At 35.3% G+C, this 17,264-nt stretch overlaps 1 protein-coding gene and 3 long non-coding RNA genes across 4 annotated transcripts; 1 reads left to right on the forward strand and 3 right to left on the reverse strand.

Moving 5' to 3' along the window:
- Nucleotides 1–3,407: 3,407 nt before the first annotated feature.
- Nucleotides 3,408–3,986, reverse strand: LOC145220503 (uncharacterized). Its single transcript, XR_013858203.1, has 2 exons — nt 3,922–3,986; nt 3,408–3,846 (listed from the first exon to the last, which is right to left on the reverse strand). It is a non-coding gene; the product is annotated as an uncharacterized LOC145220503 (long non-coding RNA).
- Nucleotides 3,987–5,448: 1,462 nt separating this feature from the next.
- Nucleotides 5,449–6,026, reverse strand: LOC145217839 (uncharacterized). Its single transcript, XR_013857506.1, has 3 exons — nt 5,964–6,026; nt 5,574–5,637; nt 5,449–5,516 (listed from the first exon to the last, which is right to left on the reverse strand). It is a non-coding gene; the product is annotated as an uncharacterized LOC145217839 (long non-coding RNA).
- A 2,956-nt stretch (nt 6,027–8,982) lies between these two features.
- LOC145219268 (beta-tectorin-like) lies at nt 8,983–11,763 on the forward strand. Its single transcript, XM_080086653.1, has 6 exons — nt 8,983–9,044; nt 9,249–9,420; nt 9,942–10,012; nt 10,116–10,305; nt 10,528–10,636; nt 11,371–11,763. Exons 1-6 carry the CDS (start codon nt 8,983–8,985, stop codon nt 11,523–11,525), a joined length of 759 nt encoding a protein of 252 aa, XP_079942779.1. The 3' UTR covers nt 11,526–11,763.
- Nucleotides 11,764–12,811: 1,048 nt separating this feature from the next.
- Nucleotides 12,812–13,297, reverse strand: LOC145217446 (uncharacterized). The gene is made up of 3 exons (XR_013857398.1): nt 13,149–13,297; nt 13,002–13,062; nt 12,812–12,918 (listed from the first exon to the last, which is right to left on the reverse strand). It is a non-coding gene; the product is annotated as an uncharacterized LOC145217446 (long non-coding RNA).
- Nucleotides 13,298–17,264: the final 3,967 nt, after the last annotated feature.

Genomic DNA, 17,264 nt, shown 5'->3' on the forward strand with positions numbered 1-17,264 from the left:
GTCGCGGTCAAAAAAGTTTGAGAACCACTGACATAAAACGATTATTTTTTGCTTAATGACTGTTTTGGTTTGGAAAATGTTTTTTTTTTCTCATATCTTTTATGCATTTTTAAATTAATTAACACTAAAAAAAGTGTGATTCAAAAATTTGATTTCAAATACAAAATACTATTTGTTAAGTTTGTCAGTTGCGTTTAAACAAAATCAAAAATCAATTGTCTCTCTAATACTTACATTTACACAAAGTGACTCGTCAAATCATAGATGGAAAAACAGTTAGATGTAGAATGAAAAAAGCTGTTTAATTATTAGGTAACACTTAAAACCTATTGGAAAATAAAACGTTTTCTTATCTTTGTCAAAAAAATACTTTACGTGAGTGGTTTTCTACCCATTTTGTCATGCGACTCATTTTGGCAACCCTCTCCAAAAAATTTCCATTTCAAAATTAACAAAAATTTACATTAACAAAATTTCAATTTTTTTTTTCATAATCACTAGAGTAAACTCTTACTTTATTCGAAGAAAAGGGTCTAAGCTTGCTGGTTATTTCAGTTTCCGTTTCCAATTTGTCCGGTTACACCACACTGACACGCTTAACCCAGAGTAAGTAATCATATATTTGCCATTGAAAACTTGTATTTGCACTCGTTGGGCTTTGGCACTAGCATTGAATTAGTGACCCAATGAAGCATTTCTCCATTTTATATTTGTGATAAACATTTACTGTTTTAATGTGCAACGACACTCATAGGGGTCGCGACCCACAGGTTGAAACCTCAAAAGATGACTTTCTATCATAACGATTATATATATCGTCCTCTTTTATTCAACTTTGTCGAACACATTTACCCACTTTGTACATATGGTGTCATATTGTACTTTCATACCTTTGATGATGTTCATTGTTTTACGTTGCAAATGGTTTGATTGCTAACTTCTAAACCTTGTTAAATATCTAACATCCTATGTTTATAACACTTGCACATTGGTTTTGTGCAAAAATATCCATGATGTCGTATTTATTGTTCTAAATAACTTCGACAAATCAAATTTTGAAGCCATTTTAGAAACTTCAAATGTCAGCAATTATACAGTTCAAATCCCGTGCCCTTCAAGTACGTCTGTATACATGTAATAGCTTTCACCAATTAGCAATACGAAATTTCGTAGCCATCTCATATAACTTCTCAGTTTATCCTGAACTTTTAAAAAGCACATTTAGTTTCTGCCTGTTGACTGTAGAACTGATAATTTGCACATCTACAACTGTAGACGAAGTGCTCTAAAAGTTTTTACCACGAGAAACATGCAGACACACCAGAAACAAAATCAAAACATTGGCCACGTCACGTCACACTTTGACGTGCAACTTGCAGGATGTGAAGTAAAACCTTCTCAACATGAAGTGTGCATATGGTATCGTACTTTCAACAGGCGCTCTGATCGGATAAGCTGCACATGTCGTATGTTTTTTTAGCTTGGTAACTTAAATTTTGCGATTTTTATTTCAGACGGAAAGTTTAAAAGCCACACTTATGATATTAATAACTACTTGTTGGAAGAAACATATATTGATTGAATATTATATAGATACATGCATGATATCTAAAAAACATACACTTCTAAGTGCAATGAGAGTTTAATCTCCACATCCCCTAGCCATATTTAAGACAGAAGCTTTTGCAAATAGTGACAGACGCTTTTCCAAATAGTAATTAGGTTAATACAATAAGGTGTATTACAAATTCATCCATCTGCATTGGAAATGACCAACAATATTCTAAACCTATGGCAAATCAACGCAAAAGCATAGTTTTTAATGTACATTTAGGCAAGCATTAGTTGTTACGAGGCTGGTTTTGTTCTGTTTGCAACTGATTAACCGGGTTCCGACCCTCATCGGTATCCGCATGTGCTGGTTCTTCTGCTGGGGTTCCATTAGGATCGAAGTTGTCAAATGCAACTCGGGCTGAAATGATTGTTTGGTGACATAAAAAAATAGTGTCCAACTACGACATCAACATTTTTCAAGGAACATCTACTTACATTGGTTCACAGGTGGCGGTGGTGGAATGTTTGGATTAAATTCTTTCATCTTAACTTTATCGAAAATCTGTACAAACTAATTTTGAGCTTAACTTGGTGTCAAAGATATTTAACAGTTTTAATTTAGTTTGTTTGTACCTGCTAAATATTAGGTTATTAAATGGGATTCAAAAACACATTTCAAACAAAGTTGGTGGCATAGTGTTAAATTTTCTGAAGTAATGCGGTCTCCATTTTTGACTAAAATTTATTGAAAAGAATATATTGTAGTAAATACTATTTTATTATTCTTACTTGGCGTGGCTGAACTGCTGGACAACTCACCATCTAGAAAACAAAAGGGCAACAAAATTGCAAATTGAAGTTATAGTTCCACTCACCCACTCACCCACTCACCCACTCACCCACTCACCCACTCACCCACTCACTCACCCACTCACCCACTCACCCACTCACACCCACTCACACCCACTCACACCCACTCACACCCACTCACACCCACTCACACCCACTCACACCCACTCACACCCACTCACACCCACTCACACCCACTCACACCCACTCACACCCACTCACACTCTCACGCACTCACGCACTCACGCACTCACGCACTCACGAACTCACGCACGCAATCACCCATTCACGAACTCACCGGCTCACGAAATCCACCACGCACCACGTCCTCTTTTTGCTTATCATCGCACTTCTGCTTCGAAATGCATTTACCCATTTTGTATGAAGGTACTATTTTTTACATTAACACTTTTATTAAAAGTTACTAATTTACTATTTTTACTTGTAAACTTTTTTAACTAGAAAATTGCAAACATTGTTATACATTTCAAACCCTTTTTTTACAATCCGCACATCAGAATCTATTTTAAAATCTCAATATGGCAGCAAAGAAACAGATAAATTCCCAATCGCCGCATACTTGTCTGTGTACATACAATAGCTTTTCACATCAGCTGTAAATATTTTGTTGGGGACCATGTTTGTTCTATTTTATTTTATTACTATTTGTTATCTTAAACTTTCATTGAAAAGCGCGTTTAGTTTCTGCCTGGTGACACAACAACGGATCATTTGAAGATCTAGAACTGTCGACAAAGTGCTCTTAAGTTTTTTTTTCACGAGAAACACGCAAACGAACAAGAAACAACATCAAACATTGGCCACGTCACGTCACGTCACGTCACACTTTGACGCACAACTTCCAGGATATGACGCATTACATTCTCAAAAAGAATTGTAAATAGCTTAATGGTACTTTCAACAGGCGCTCTGATCGGATAAGCTGCACTTGTCGCATGTTTTTTAGCTTGGCAACTTATATTTTGCAATTTTTTATTCAGACGAATAGTTTAAAAGCTGCGTGTCAACATATTAAGGCCACCTGCTAGATAAAACATATATTGGTTTAGTATTACCAAGATACATGCATTTCATGTTAAAAACATACAGTTCTACATAAAATGAAAGTTTACTCTTCCCATTCCCTTGCCACATTTATCACAACAGAAGCTTTGCCAAACAGTGATTAATACAACAAAGAAACATTCCATAAGCAACTAATCCATGAGCGTTATTGGAGGAACCAACAGTATTCTAAGCCAATGGCAAATAACCGAAAATACATGGTTTTTAATGTACATTTAGGCAAGCATTAGTTGGTACGAGGCTAGTTTCGTCCTGTTTGCAACTGGATGTCCGCGTTTCGACCCTCATCGCCATCCGCATGTGCTACTTCTTCTGCTAGGGTTCCATTAGGGTCGAAGTTGTCAAATGCAATTCGGGCTGAAATGATTGTTTGGTAACATCAAAAATAGTGTCCAACGACGACAGCAATAGTTTTCAACATAATCTACTTACATTGGTTTACAGGAAGCGGTGGTGGAGGTGGAATGTTTGAATTAAATTCTCTCATCTTAACCTTGTTGAAAATCTGTACAAAATAATTTGAGCTTGACTTAGTGTCATAGATTTGTGACAGTTTTTAGTTAGTTTGTTTGCACCTGCTAATTGTTAAAATTATTAACTGAGATTCAAAAACACCGTTCAAACAAAGTTAATAGAATAGAGAATATTGAAGTAAAGTAAACGGTCTTCATCTATGATTAAAAATTGCTTTAAATTTTTTTTTGTATATTTTTACTAAATACTGTTTTTTAAATTATTATTCTTACTTGGTTTGATGGCTGAAATGGTGGACAAGGCAGATCCTATAAAACAAAAAACAACAAAATTTCAAAAGAGTAGGTATATTACAATGACGTCCATCAGCCATAATTTACAGCTTTCTGAAAGCCCCTAAAATGAATAAAGGGCACCTAAAATCCTGTTCAACATAGGTGCATATATTGTAGGTATTTGCTGATTTGTTTAACAATCGAGCACCAATTTTAGACCCGCATCAAATCTTTTTCTATAATCCAAACTAAAACCCGAAAATAATAAAGGTATACAACGATCAAATTGATGTGCCATTGTTGGAATTATATAAATGATTTTGGAAGTCGAGATGGCGCAAAGATAATAGAGATAATACAATTATAGCAAACAAATCAATACATGAAAAGTAACTCTGCTAAAACTAATAATACAGAAACTTTTAATATACAGGATTGCTAAGTTCCGGTATGTGGCACACTCAAACATTTTGAAAGCAGTTTGTGTAAAAAGTGCTGAGAGTTAAGATCACTACGTTTAGTCTATGGTTCCATAATAATAATAACAATAAAATCAAGTCAAAAACTCAGTTTTTTTTGTTAAATTTAGTCCCCAAATCTATTCTAGTCTTACTGTAAATTTAAATAACTGCGCTCTTTACGTCATTTGTCGGTATTTGTTAGTAGCTTTGAAATGAGCTTTTGTATTTTCTACCTATTTTTCTGTAATGATTAAACAATCATCAGTTTTGAAATCCAATTTTAAACTTTATTGATTTTTCTAACTGTGCTGAATACCACTGTCTTTGAAATGCCACATTTGCACTTTTACAAATAAGACATATTGTACAATACCCTGCATTACTACGATACTTTTTGTATCATATTGGTCATTAGGACATTTTTTTTGTTTATATTTAATTATGTAGTTTTTTTGCACTTTTGAATATGAATGGTGACATATTACAACAGTATGATTTGTTACTTAATGTGTTACTTTAGTTCGCTCGTTGTTATATATCACGTCGAAACGAGGTGTTATATCTTAAAAAGGCTAAGCACATTTTTGAACAAAATTTTGTAATAAATGTTTTGATGTTAACCTGCGACGACGTTTGCAATCCAATTCGCGACTACTTTTCCAAATCCAAGTATTTCATAGTAGTGTAAAAGACTATTCCCCTGGGGGTTTGAAAAGACAACGAAATAAAAATAACTATCTAACCTGCGTTTTGCCATTCGATTGCTCCGGTGGGTCTGGGATTCCGTTTGGGTCAAAGTTGTCAAATGCTATTCGATCTGATAAAAGTGACCCATTACATACACAAATTTTTGCAATGTTTATCGTTTTTTAACCTTGGTTTGGTGGTGGTCGGTGAAAGGTAATGTTATATTCTTCGCATGTAACCTTGTTAGAAACCTGAAAAATAAAAAGATAAGTTGTTTTTTTCAATGACAACAGTGTGTTGTGTATTTAGCAGGATAAAAATAAAAACAAAAGAACGTCACCTAATAAATACCCCTCATCTTCAATGGTTGGAACAATATTTTGGAACATTTTAATGCAAACTATAAAACTATTCATCTACACATATAACTTTGAACAATATTTCTTTAGAAATCAAGTTATTACTGTCGGTACCATTTTGCAACTGCAGAATGTACTGCCGATATCGCCAAAATGTTGTTAATTATAACCTAATTCAATTAAATGGGAATTAAATTTTGCAAAACATTTGCACTCACCGGTATTTTGGTATTTTGCTGTTCATCCCACACCGAACTTTGCGGTTCTTTTTCCGACGTGTTGAATGACATTTGTTTATTTGCCAAAGTAATTAATTGTACTTTATTTTAGTGTATCAATTAGCTGCAGACATACAGGAGGGCATAGCTCGCAATAAAGTAATGATAAAGCGAGGGGACGCATTAACAGGACTGTAATCAAATTCCATTTATGCTGCCGCTATTGGTTTAATTATAGATTCATAATTTTTGTAAAATCAACACGGCCTTTGTAATCAGGGTATGACATAAAAAGAACTTTATTATTAAAAACGACTCAAGCTATGGGGTGACAACTTATTCAAATCATTGTTCAGCAAATTCTAAAACTGCTTTTAATAAGTTTGAAGCGTGCTTTTTGTTATATCCTAAAGAATTTTTTGACATTATTATAAAACTATGCAATTTTACTTTGCTGAACAAATCATCGATTAAATAGTTTATTGACTTATAATTTTATTATTTATTGACTTATAGAGTTTCATTCTGTTAAGTCTCATCAGTGAAACGGGTGACAGAACATTAGGGGTATAGGTTTGCGCAGCCAGGCCAAACAAGTCTCATGTTTTTTTGATTCACAGTTTAAATACATGTGGTTAAGTAACTAAGTAACTGTCAGGATTCACAGTTGTTTTTATCGGCTGTAATGTGTGCAGTTGAACTATCAAACAACTGACGCTTATTGCGCATCAGCACGAAAGCTCCTATAAAGTTAAACATTACTGTTTTCTATGTATTTTAGCTACTTTGTGCGGAGAAGATGCTACCGGCCCGGTTTATAACTTACAGTCTCCAAACTTTCCGAGTAACTATCCGGTTTCGTTCAGTTGTGTTTGGAGATTTCAATTGGAAAGAAGCGGCTCTTTGGTATTTCAATTCTCCACTTTTGTCACCGAGGATGGATTCGACTTTCTATACGTAAGTGAGTGGTTATTTGTGTTTAAATTTCTTCTGAATTTTGGTCCATGCGATGTTCTTAGAGTCCTACAGCCAGATTTGGTCGCGTTTCCCCAATATATGAAGCGCCGCAGTTGCAAACCAACCGGTAAACAACGTTAGTTCTCTCGATATGTTCCTGGTGCTTTTTTATAGGAAAATACTGTGAAAGATTGTTCGTTTCATGGATAAGACGCAAGCGAATGTTAGCCCTGGTTCGACAAATAAAACGCTCCAATTTCCTATTGACTCTCACATCACAGATCGCCATTTTACCAACATCATTTTTGTTTTGATTTTCTAACTAAACCACTCAAAGAAATCCATTTTACCGTCGCCTAAAAATCTAGAAAAAAATTGTTATTCTTTCACTCGTAGATAGAGATTATTTTGAGTGCAATCACGTCCTGACTGTTGTTTATTTAGTATTTTTTCCCAATAGTTACTAAGCCACTAACAAACTCTCCAGGCACTCGAAACCCATACAGAGCGTTTATTACACCCAAATTTATGCAAAAACAGTTTTATTCTATTGACCAACCCCAGACATGTTTTTGCGGCGTCATAACTTCCCTTTCTTCTCCCGCGCCTTATGCACCCCCGATTTAAACCAGAGTTTTTCCACTAGATCAATGGAGTGAAATTATTTTCAGTTTAAAGACGACCAAGGAAATGTAGAAAGATTGACTGGGACGTATGATGGGGGATTGAATCACACAGTTACTGCGACAAATCTTACTCTTATCTTTATCAGCGACGTTTTCGGGACTAAGCAGGGATTTAATGCGACGGTCAACCTTCCCTCAGGTTAGTGCTATTTGGTTTTAGAAAGCAAAAGACAAAAAACAAATCGGACAATGTATGTTTTAGGTACATTTTCAAAGGTTGATACCGATGAAAAAAAATTAAACTTTCCGATATACCCTTAAAGTAAATGAGAGTATATTAAATTGATTTGCACCATGACATGTCATCGAGCTGTAATTTTTTAGGTTGTGAAAAAGGGAAAACAAAACCCATTAGGTTCTTCTTGTGGGAAACGACAAAAATAGTTTTGAAACACAAGTTTTTTTGAAATGCGCTAAAGCAAAATTTTATCTATGCAACGCGGAAAAGCAGATAATTTAATCAATTTGGTTTAAAAAGGGTAACCTAACTAAAAGTAATGTAATGTTTTTGTAGGAACGGAACAAACAATGAGCCTATGCCAGACTAAAGGTTTGACCATCCAGTAAGTTCTTCTTTTTTGGATTGATGTAACATTATTAAACCTTAAGATATCTATAAGGAATAGTTTCTTTAGATCAGTGGTTCTTAACCTTTTATCCTTGCTGCACCCCTCTCAAATCACCAACCAATTTTAGCATCCACCTGGGTTTTGTGTTTATATAAAATAGATCTAACCAACCTTAATGATTAGAGCGATCGGGTCTCTTTCACCAAGCGAACTAATAACGACAAAAACTCAACGCAACTCAACAACAGCAAAAATATGACATAACTGTTAATAGTTGTTGTTCATTTAGTAGGCTGCTGCATTACGATTGCTGTTTACTTGCTATTCGCAGGGTAACAGCTAATGAACAGACCACATTAGACTATGAACTCGGTGACACACTTTACATCGCATTGGACAGGGAAACTCCCCTTTCTCTACTTAATGACAACTGCAAGGTCACGGGGGCAGACCCGGTGTTTGTGTTTGACATTGGTCAGTGTGAAGGTGCCTACAAGGTAACGTACGATTATTTTATATATTGACGCTGCATAAACTGATTAACAACGCTCAGGCAATTCACCGGTTGATTATTTACAATGAAAAACATAGTTAGCAAAGATGAATGGTATTTGAATTTATCGCGCCAATAAAATAAAGGATTACCATTGTTTGGTTTAGTAAACTTTTTTGCGTTTGTACTGAGAATGATTACGTACATTTTTTGTAATAACAGAATGAGAACGATATGGTGTCAGTGTCGTTCCTGATCTGGAGATTCCTAGCACCGTCTACTGCCGTGATCCAACGCGACGTGCAAAGCTCACTATGACTTGTCTATTTAAAGCCGATCAACTTCTCTCGTCATCCAATGTCCAACCTCAAGCTGGGTAAGGCGACAACAAGGGCACATGCCATATGTTAAATGGCACACGACATCAGTTAGTAATTGTTTCAATGTGCAATGTTAGTTTTATCATCACTAGTACTAGCCAAACATTATGAAAAGTAACCAATAAAAACAAGAAAATGAAACTATGGTTCTAAATCCCTATAGAAATATGTTTAATTATCTTCGAAATAACAATGTGCAGATCCGTTGAAATTTCGGCCGAGAATACAGGAAACTTTGATGTCGCTCTAAATCTTTTTACAAACGAACATTTCAACGAAAGCTTGCCTGGGGAAGTCACTGTACCTAACTACATTTTTGCTGAAGTTAAACTTGATGAAGTTTCTGCAAGCAACGATGACTTCATTGTCGAGGTAAAAAGTGAAAACGAACTTATCGAAGCAGAATGGTCAACAAAAGTCCATGAACACATCCAGTGTTTTTAAGTTGAACAGAAATATGTTAGCTAATCATTGTTTCGCTTTGCGTGTAGCACAGTTGATAGCTAGCCTGTTAGCTATTCCGACTTGCCCCGCCGAACTCGATACGAAGCAGAACCGTTTTACGGCCTGACAGTTTGCTTGACAGGCGTATACATCAAAGCCCATAAAAAGTACAGAATATGTAATTACGGATGGTTACCAACACACTAGTGAAGTCAGGTCCGAATTAACCTCGTTGGTAAAAATAACGTCCGAAACGACAAAAAATGTCCGGTCCGTACTCTGGTGTGTAACTTGGTTTTGTATTTTAAACATAACTCCATCTTCAAGCCTGCCTTTAAAAAAAATTTGAAACCCATCTAAAACAAACCTTATTCCGTGATTTAATATTGAACATCCAAAATATATATAATATACCGTTCATATAAATTTGGTACACTGTTTGTGCACAGCTTGAAGAATGTTGGGCGACACGAGTTGAAAATGCCAGTGGTTTGCCGAACTACCCTGTTGTAGTAAGCGGGTAAGCAGTACTTGCATTGGATTTGTAGTGTGTACTCCTGCTTTTCATAAAACTGAACGGCACACTGTTTTAGCCTTGTGTAATTTTGTGCCAATATGAGTAGATGTGTTGCGCCACCCAGTGGAGGCGAGGCTGCCGACGCGAAAATGTTGATGCGAAATTACCAAGCCAACTTTGCAACGTTCAAGCTGATGAGCTTTGTGTGGAAAAACTTTACCGACGCAGAACAATTTATCTACATCCACTGCGACGTGAGCATCTGTCAAAACTCAACTGGACAATGCCCGGGACAGGTGAATTGAGTTTGTTTGTTGTGATAAACTCACAATAAGTCCGTTCTCGAACTGCTTGCACAGTTTGGTGGATTATATTTGACTTAAATAGTTTTCAATAGGTTTGCTTTAGTGGAAATACACCGGGAAAAAACACGACATGTCTAGTTTTTCAGGTTCTAGCTTCTTGATTTTTACAGCTGAATAAATGATAAAAATTGTTAATATAAAACTTATCTGCAGATGTGTGGAGGAAGAAAAAGACGATCTGTTGACAACAATGGACGCAGCCAGCGACTTTCTGCAGGGCCAGTGCACATCTTACAAACAACCAAGTATTTGCTTACGCAAGGTACCAACTCAATAAGTAAACTCTTCTTTCTTGCAGATTAACTTGGTTCAGGACAAAATAATTTAGTTGCCTATGTTGTAACTACTCAAATCATTGTAATTACCAATTAAAACTCTTGGGAATATACTTTCTTGGGCTATTTTAGGCCTCAATTATAAAGATTTCGCCTGTTTCTATGACTGACATTACTGCGCCTTAAAGTGAATTTGTTGTTTGTTTTATTTTAATCCTCGATGAGCCTGCAACACCTGAGTGCGTTAACTAACAGTCAGTCCACGGTCGAGCTGCTAGATTTATAGCAACTACGTTATAGCGTAGGGGACGTTAATGTAGTGCAATCCGTCGGGTTTCCCTGGGTTAGAGCAATGCCAATTAAGTTTTTTGCCCAGGGAAACGCAAGCTGCCGTCACAGGATTAGAACCCACAAACTATTGAATAAAAGTCGGTTGCACTTGTCAGTCGACCATCTTGGCAAACTTATGCATAGCTTGACTCCTAAAGTCACTTTTCGTTTTGTTTTGTGTGTAAGAAACATACATTGCCTTAACCAGGAATCAAAATTTAAAGTTTCGTTTTGAATTGGCTTTCAATCTCTCGCAAGCTTGGCCTACTTCGAAGTTGATACAAGAGTGGCATTATTTTTAGTCTGTATGAGGTGTTAATCTCTAGTTCCAGTATCAAATGCTTTGGCACGCATATATGTTTATTTAAGTTAAACATACTTTTTATCGCAGACACTCCAGCAGACAGAGGTGAAGTAAATGAAGCAGCTGGCAACATCTTTCTACTTGTGATGTTTGTTCTTCTGGCTGCTGTAATTATCGCAGCCGGTTACCTCGTACGGGGCAAAATTGCTCAAGATGTAAATTCTAAACAAATTGGTCTGTAGATAACTTTTCGTAATAACTTTTCACAAATAACACTGTACTGTTTCTCACGACATAAAATCGCTTTAAATTTTCGTCAAAACAACAAACTAGGCAGCGATTTATTCTCAAATTTGTGAATGTTAAATTTGCTAGAGTTTTCAAAACCAGTCATTACAGTACATGTAATATTTACTGCTTTATTGTTGTCAGATACCTTGTCAAAGTTTTTTTTTGTTTCTGTGATTGTAGAACAATATAATCGGATACAATTAATTCTGTGTGTGTGTATTGGTTATATGACCACCAAAGTCACATTTTTGCTTTTCAATTTCCTAGTTTAGATTAGCATGTGTCTCTTAATTAAATTGTGATGAGAAGTATTACTAAGTTTGAAACATTGTTAGCAATTTTCATAAAATTAGCTTGTTTTAACTCCCTTTCAAACGAGCTGTTTTTGAAACTAATTGCTACATTTGTACAATTCATGGGAACCACTAACCTACACAAAAATAAAAGTTTAGAAATGGCAGTCACAGCCAGAATGAAGTTTTATAGTCAAAACCTTTACTGAAGTATTAAATAATTTTTAGATATCAAGAGGAAATAATCTTAACAAGCTTATGTTTGTTGGATTTTGTTAGCAAGTTGGGATTTTTTACTATGATGACTGAATACGATTTTATTTTATACTTAATGCTTCCACCGAGTGTATCGCTTGTATCCAACGTTTTATTTAGTTTCGGTTACAAACCAACCTACTGCAAACGTCTGTAATCTGATGAAGCAAATCTTCACAAACAAATACAAATTTTACATACTTATGTTTCGAAGAAAATCCATATCAAGTTCTTTGCTTTCATTTGACTTTAAATTTGGCGGTTTAAATCTATGGTCTGATCCATTTTCAAATTTTTATTCATTAAATGTTAAATCGTTGAATTTTGTACTACTTTGAACCAAAGTGGCTAAACTCCTGGTCAATCGCCAAAACGTTCAGTATAACAAATTGTAAGACGGTAAAGCGCGTACAACAACAACTTTGTGAAGCAGGACACAAAGTGAAAACGAAATGAAAAAACTCCATACAAAAACATAGGCTGAATATGTCCATATATTTGCAAGGTACGGCAGATATGCGTGGTGCTGCAGTTTCGAGCTTAATTGTTTAATTGCTTTGTCGACCTGTTTAATATTTCAATAGCGGCGACAACTCGTTATGGAACTTTATGTTTTTCAATGTTTGTTTGGTTCTGCATGATTATGATGTACGTTGCAGCAAACGTTAGTTATCATGAGTTTGGTTTTGTTCTGTTTGCTGCTGGTTGTCCGGGTTTCGATCATCATCGCCATCCATTTGAGCTGGTTCTTCTGCTGGGGGTCCATTAGGGTCAAAAATGTCAAATGCAAATAGGCCTGTAAAAAAGACGCCTTAATTTAACAAAAAAATGGTTGCGTTCATCTAGATTCACTGTCAACCTTCAAATTATACTACCTACCTTGGTTTGGAGGTGGTCGGTTTACGTTGGGTGGAGGTTCCACGATATTTTCTACATATATCTACACAAGAAAATTGGATCTAAAACTGTGAATGTGTCTTAAGTATATATTTGTTTGCCAAGAATTTTACTACATGGTGACTTTACCTCTTCAGACGAGCTGGACGATGATCGCCTGAAGGAAGAATACTAAAAAAAAAATTCCGGTTACTGTTAAAACGAAGTTGCACTCTCAAACACTGTTGCTCCATGGGCCTGAAACGCCATTGCCATTTTAACCGAGCTTACTCAAGGTAATGGTAGGAGAAGTTATTGACCCCCTTGGATTCTAGTTGGTAATAATCGTCTCGGATTTAAAATTATCTCTCAACAGACTTGCATTTTGTACCGCAGGATGTAATTTTTTTACTTACCTCCACTCCAGAATCCAACTCCATCTCCATCTTCTGAAAGGAACAAAATACCGTGTTAACGCATTTATTATAACGATTTGTTTGTTGTTGGTTTGTAGCGGCCAGCAGATATAAAACTGGTGACCAAATACACAACAAACATTTACCGGAGGTTATTAGTCCCAGTCATACTTTTTAAACTTGACATTTTCCCTCAACAGTGTTGCATGTTTAAAAACAGAAGGTATTTTTTACTTACTCCCCTACGTGGCTGACCCTTCGTCTGAAAACAACATGTCACGGCGTTAGGGCATTTATTACAACGTTTCCTTCTTAGGGGTTTTTGTAGAATTTAATAGGGATTTTTTACGGTTAATTTGGTTGAACATGAACATACATTCAAAATACAAAACCCACTTAATTTCAGCTATCTGTTATTTAGTCGAAATCGTGACGTCACACAATGCGCATCAACGATATGATTCGATTCGCTCATGTAAAAAGGCTTAATGTCTATAAATTAGACCATGGTACTGTTTTGCGATCTCAGGTATTTGTTTATGTTTTAGACCGAATTGCATTCGACCATTTCGACCCAGCAGAAGAACCAGCGCCAATGGATGGAGATGAGGTTCAAAACCCGGAAAACCAGTTGCAACCGGAACAAAACGAGCCTCATAGCAACTAATGTTGCTGTAGATAACCTGCTACTGATGCTTAAAATGTAAATATATTCGTTGAATTTTGTTGTATTGTTTAATGCACAGATTCTTATACTGGGATCTTCGATTCTTTAGCAGCCCGTAAAGCAAATCGGGGAAAATGCCAATAGTTTAAAGTTACTATACAAGCTATTTTTATATCTTCTAAAACTGTGTATATGAAGGTGTATGTATCAAGGTACAATTTGAGGACCGTCTTCATTCGCAGAACAGTTATCCATTGCTGAAACTTTTAAAAATGCAATTGTTCGGGCACACGCTTGACGGGACTTTTTTGTAAACTTTAGCTGCCTTCGGATGAGTGATAAGCGTAATTTCTTCAATTCTGCGTGTGGCAGTACAAATAATGGGCCATTGTTTGTTAGTTTCAGCTTTTATTTTCGAATATAATGACATTTGTGCAAATATAATTTTGAGGGAGCTCATAATCGAGAAGTTGTTGAACCACCGGTCTAAAGCAGTGGTTCTTAACCGGCGGAAAATTATGTACAGACTGTACTACTCAATGGTACTTAAATTGTTTTTTTAAGTTTTTCTCGATAATTTAACGGTCACAATCTGCGTTTCTAGACATTTTGAGTAAGTTGGTTACTAGTCTATGTTGTCACTAGTGTTCGTGTAAATTTGGAGCAACAACATTTGCCTATTTATGCAAATAAATAGTTTATGTAATTAATTTGAGACTTAATGAAGTTACGTTTGTTTGTTTTTGGCAGTGATATACATGCATGACAAAATGCGCCACACTAATCACTAACTTTTAAACTTATTTACTTACATAAGTTTCTAAATCAAAATCCCCGAAGCAGTTTCCGTCCCACCCAAATTCACTGTCAACATCAAAATCATCCGGAAAATAAGAATCGAGGTTCTTTAGACTCAGCTTTGATTTTGAAGGACCCACTTTATCTTTTTCTGACAAAAACACAAAAAAAGAATGTTTAGATCTTTTTTGCGCATTTTTTTCAAAAAAGCAAATTCATTTTCGAACACTATCTGTTTAAAAATTTAACGGTTAACAAAATAGACGTAAAAAGCGACATGCTTTATTTTTCAACCGTTTCGTCTAATGCTTATTTCACCATCAGTGACATGAAGGGCCACATCAGTTACACCCGTTTATGCGCACTTAGGTCACGTAAAAGAATGACAAAAAGGTGAAACAAGTGTCGCTTAAGAATAGTAGATAAACAAGATTTGGGCACTCATTTTTGTCGTTAGATCATTTTAGTTTTATAATTTGAATGCATTCTAGTCAATTCGAGAAATTCGGGAAATTCGGGAAATTCGAGAAATTCGAGAAATTCGAGAAATTCGAGAAATTCGAGAAAATTCTTCGTGTGTTTTCCAGAAAAAAAGACCAAATTACTTGGTACCCTTCAGTTTAACTGTTACTCAATAAACCATCGTCAATCGTGAATATGGTTTATTCTAATTAAATATGTCACTATCGTCAAATACCCACGTGTGATCCTCGGCTTTTGCGTTGCTGGTTTTGTTTTTTGTGAAATTATTTTCTGTTTTGCTGAAAACAGAAATGCTTGATTAAATACTGACACTTTTTGATACGTTCGTGACGAATTAAACGCAAAATTATGGATGAGATATAATGACACCATACATCACGACAGCTTCACACTTTGCATAATTCCGATAAGTGGCGCAAAGAGCTGGGTTATTAATTTAACAACTATAGAGGGGTAGAGTTGGGAAGTACGTTTCTTTCAAATTTTAAATTTGCGAACTAACTTTTCAAGTTAGTTTTATTGAACCTGTGATGAAAATGTCTTACCCCAACCAAAACAACCCTATCCGTCAGCATTTTTAGAGATATATACAATCAGAATATTTACTCATAATTACGTTTCAAGCAAGTTTAAAACGATGTACAAATATTCAAGCGGCTTTTTCCATCGCTGGAACAAGAAGTGTTTGAAAATGCAGCAGAGCACACTCCTTATGGAAACACTAGCCATGTACAAGTCTGTTAGAAAAATATGACCATGAACTCTTTATAAAGTGTCGTTTTTCTCATACTTACTTGAACCTGAACAGAAACCCACAAAATTATTACCAGTATACGTACAATGGCTCCTTAACTTTTATGTTTCCTGGTTAATGATTTTCGGATTCACTGGTACTTGTACTAGCAACAAAAAAAGCTTCTATTTTTTTGAAAAATATGTTTTTTATTACTTCTTTATATGTCTCAGAATTTATTCGCGATCGATGTTATGTTTGAAAAGCAGCTAATTTTAACTTTCTATCTTTTGTAATTTGATTTTTATCAAACAAGCCTTTTTCAACGAAACCCAGTGTGTTTGTTCAATGTACGCAAATAGACAAAAAATCTACGAGCCTGAATTTCCTATTACCTGTGTATTGTGGCGGTGAGGACATGCTGTATTCATTTTCACCGTATTTGACATTGCATGAAACCTAGATGACAAATCATTTTTTTAACGTTTTACTTTTATGTTTGATTGCTAAATACAAATTAAAGGAGAAAGACAAATTTTCTCTTAAAATTTCTTTGCATTTTTTACTACAAAGAGCTTTCTTACCCATGAATGATTGTTTTGGTAATTTAATAAGCAACGTAGGTCCTCGCAGTATTGAATTTTACTTGTTTATTATTATACGTGATGGTGGAATGAAAACAAATGAAGCATAATTGTTAATTAATAGTGTCATTATTTTAATTTCTTTACCGGTTTTACTTCAACACTTTCGGTACCAGCATTCGGAATGTTGATTGGTTGTTCCACTGTTTGATCTTTTAAAGTTAATTTCACCGTTTTCTTTTTCGCTATATTACAAAAAAAGTTTACTTTTTAATGCTTACATTAACCAATATTTTGCTTTTTAATAAACAACTTTAGATCATATAAAATGTGGAAAACTGACCTTTTTTAGTTGATCCCTTCATATTTTCCGAAGCTTCTTCTGTTTGTGATCGTTTTGAAACACGTGCATCCATAATTTAGGCAACAGACTGAGCAATGTGAATACTAACACGCAATCAATGAATTTGCCGGTTTAATGTTGACTACTTAGGTTTTGTAGTTGACAGGTTGAAAAATGAAAATGTCTAAAAAGCTAAGACGGTCTTGGAACACTGCAGCACAAGAAATTTAATTAAAATTAAC

Source organism: Phallusia mammillata, chromosome 3, assembly GCF_965637545.1.
Source record: "Phallusia mammillata chromosome 3, kaPhaMamm4.hap1.1, whole genome shotgun sequence".
NCBI classification, from domain to species: domain Eukaryota; kingdom Metazoa; phylum Chordata; class Ascidiacea; order Phlebobranchia; family Ascidiidae; genus Phallusia; species Phallusia mammillata.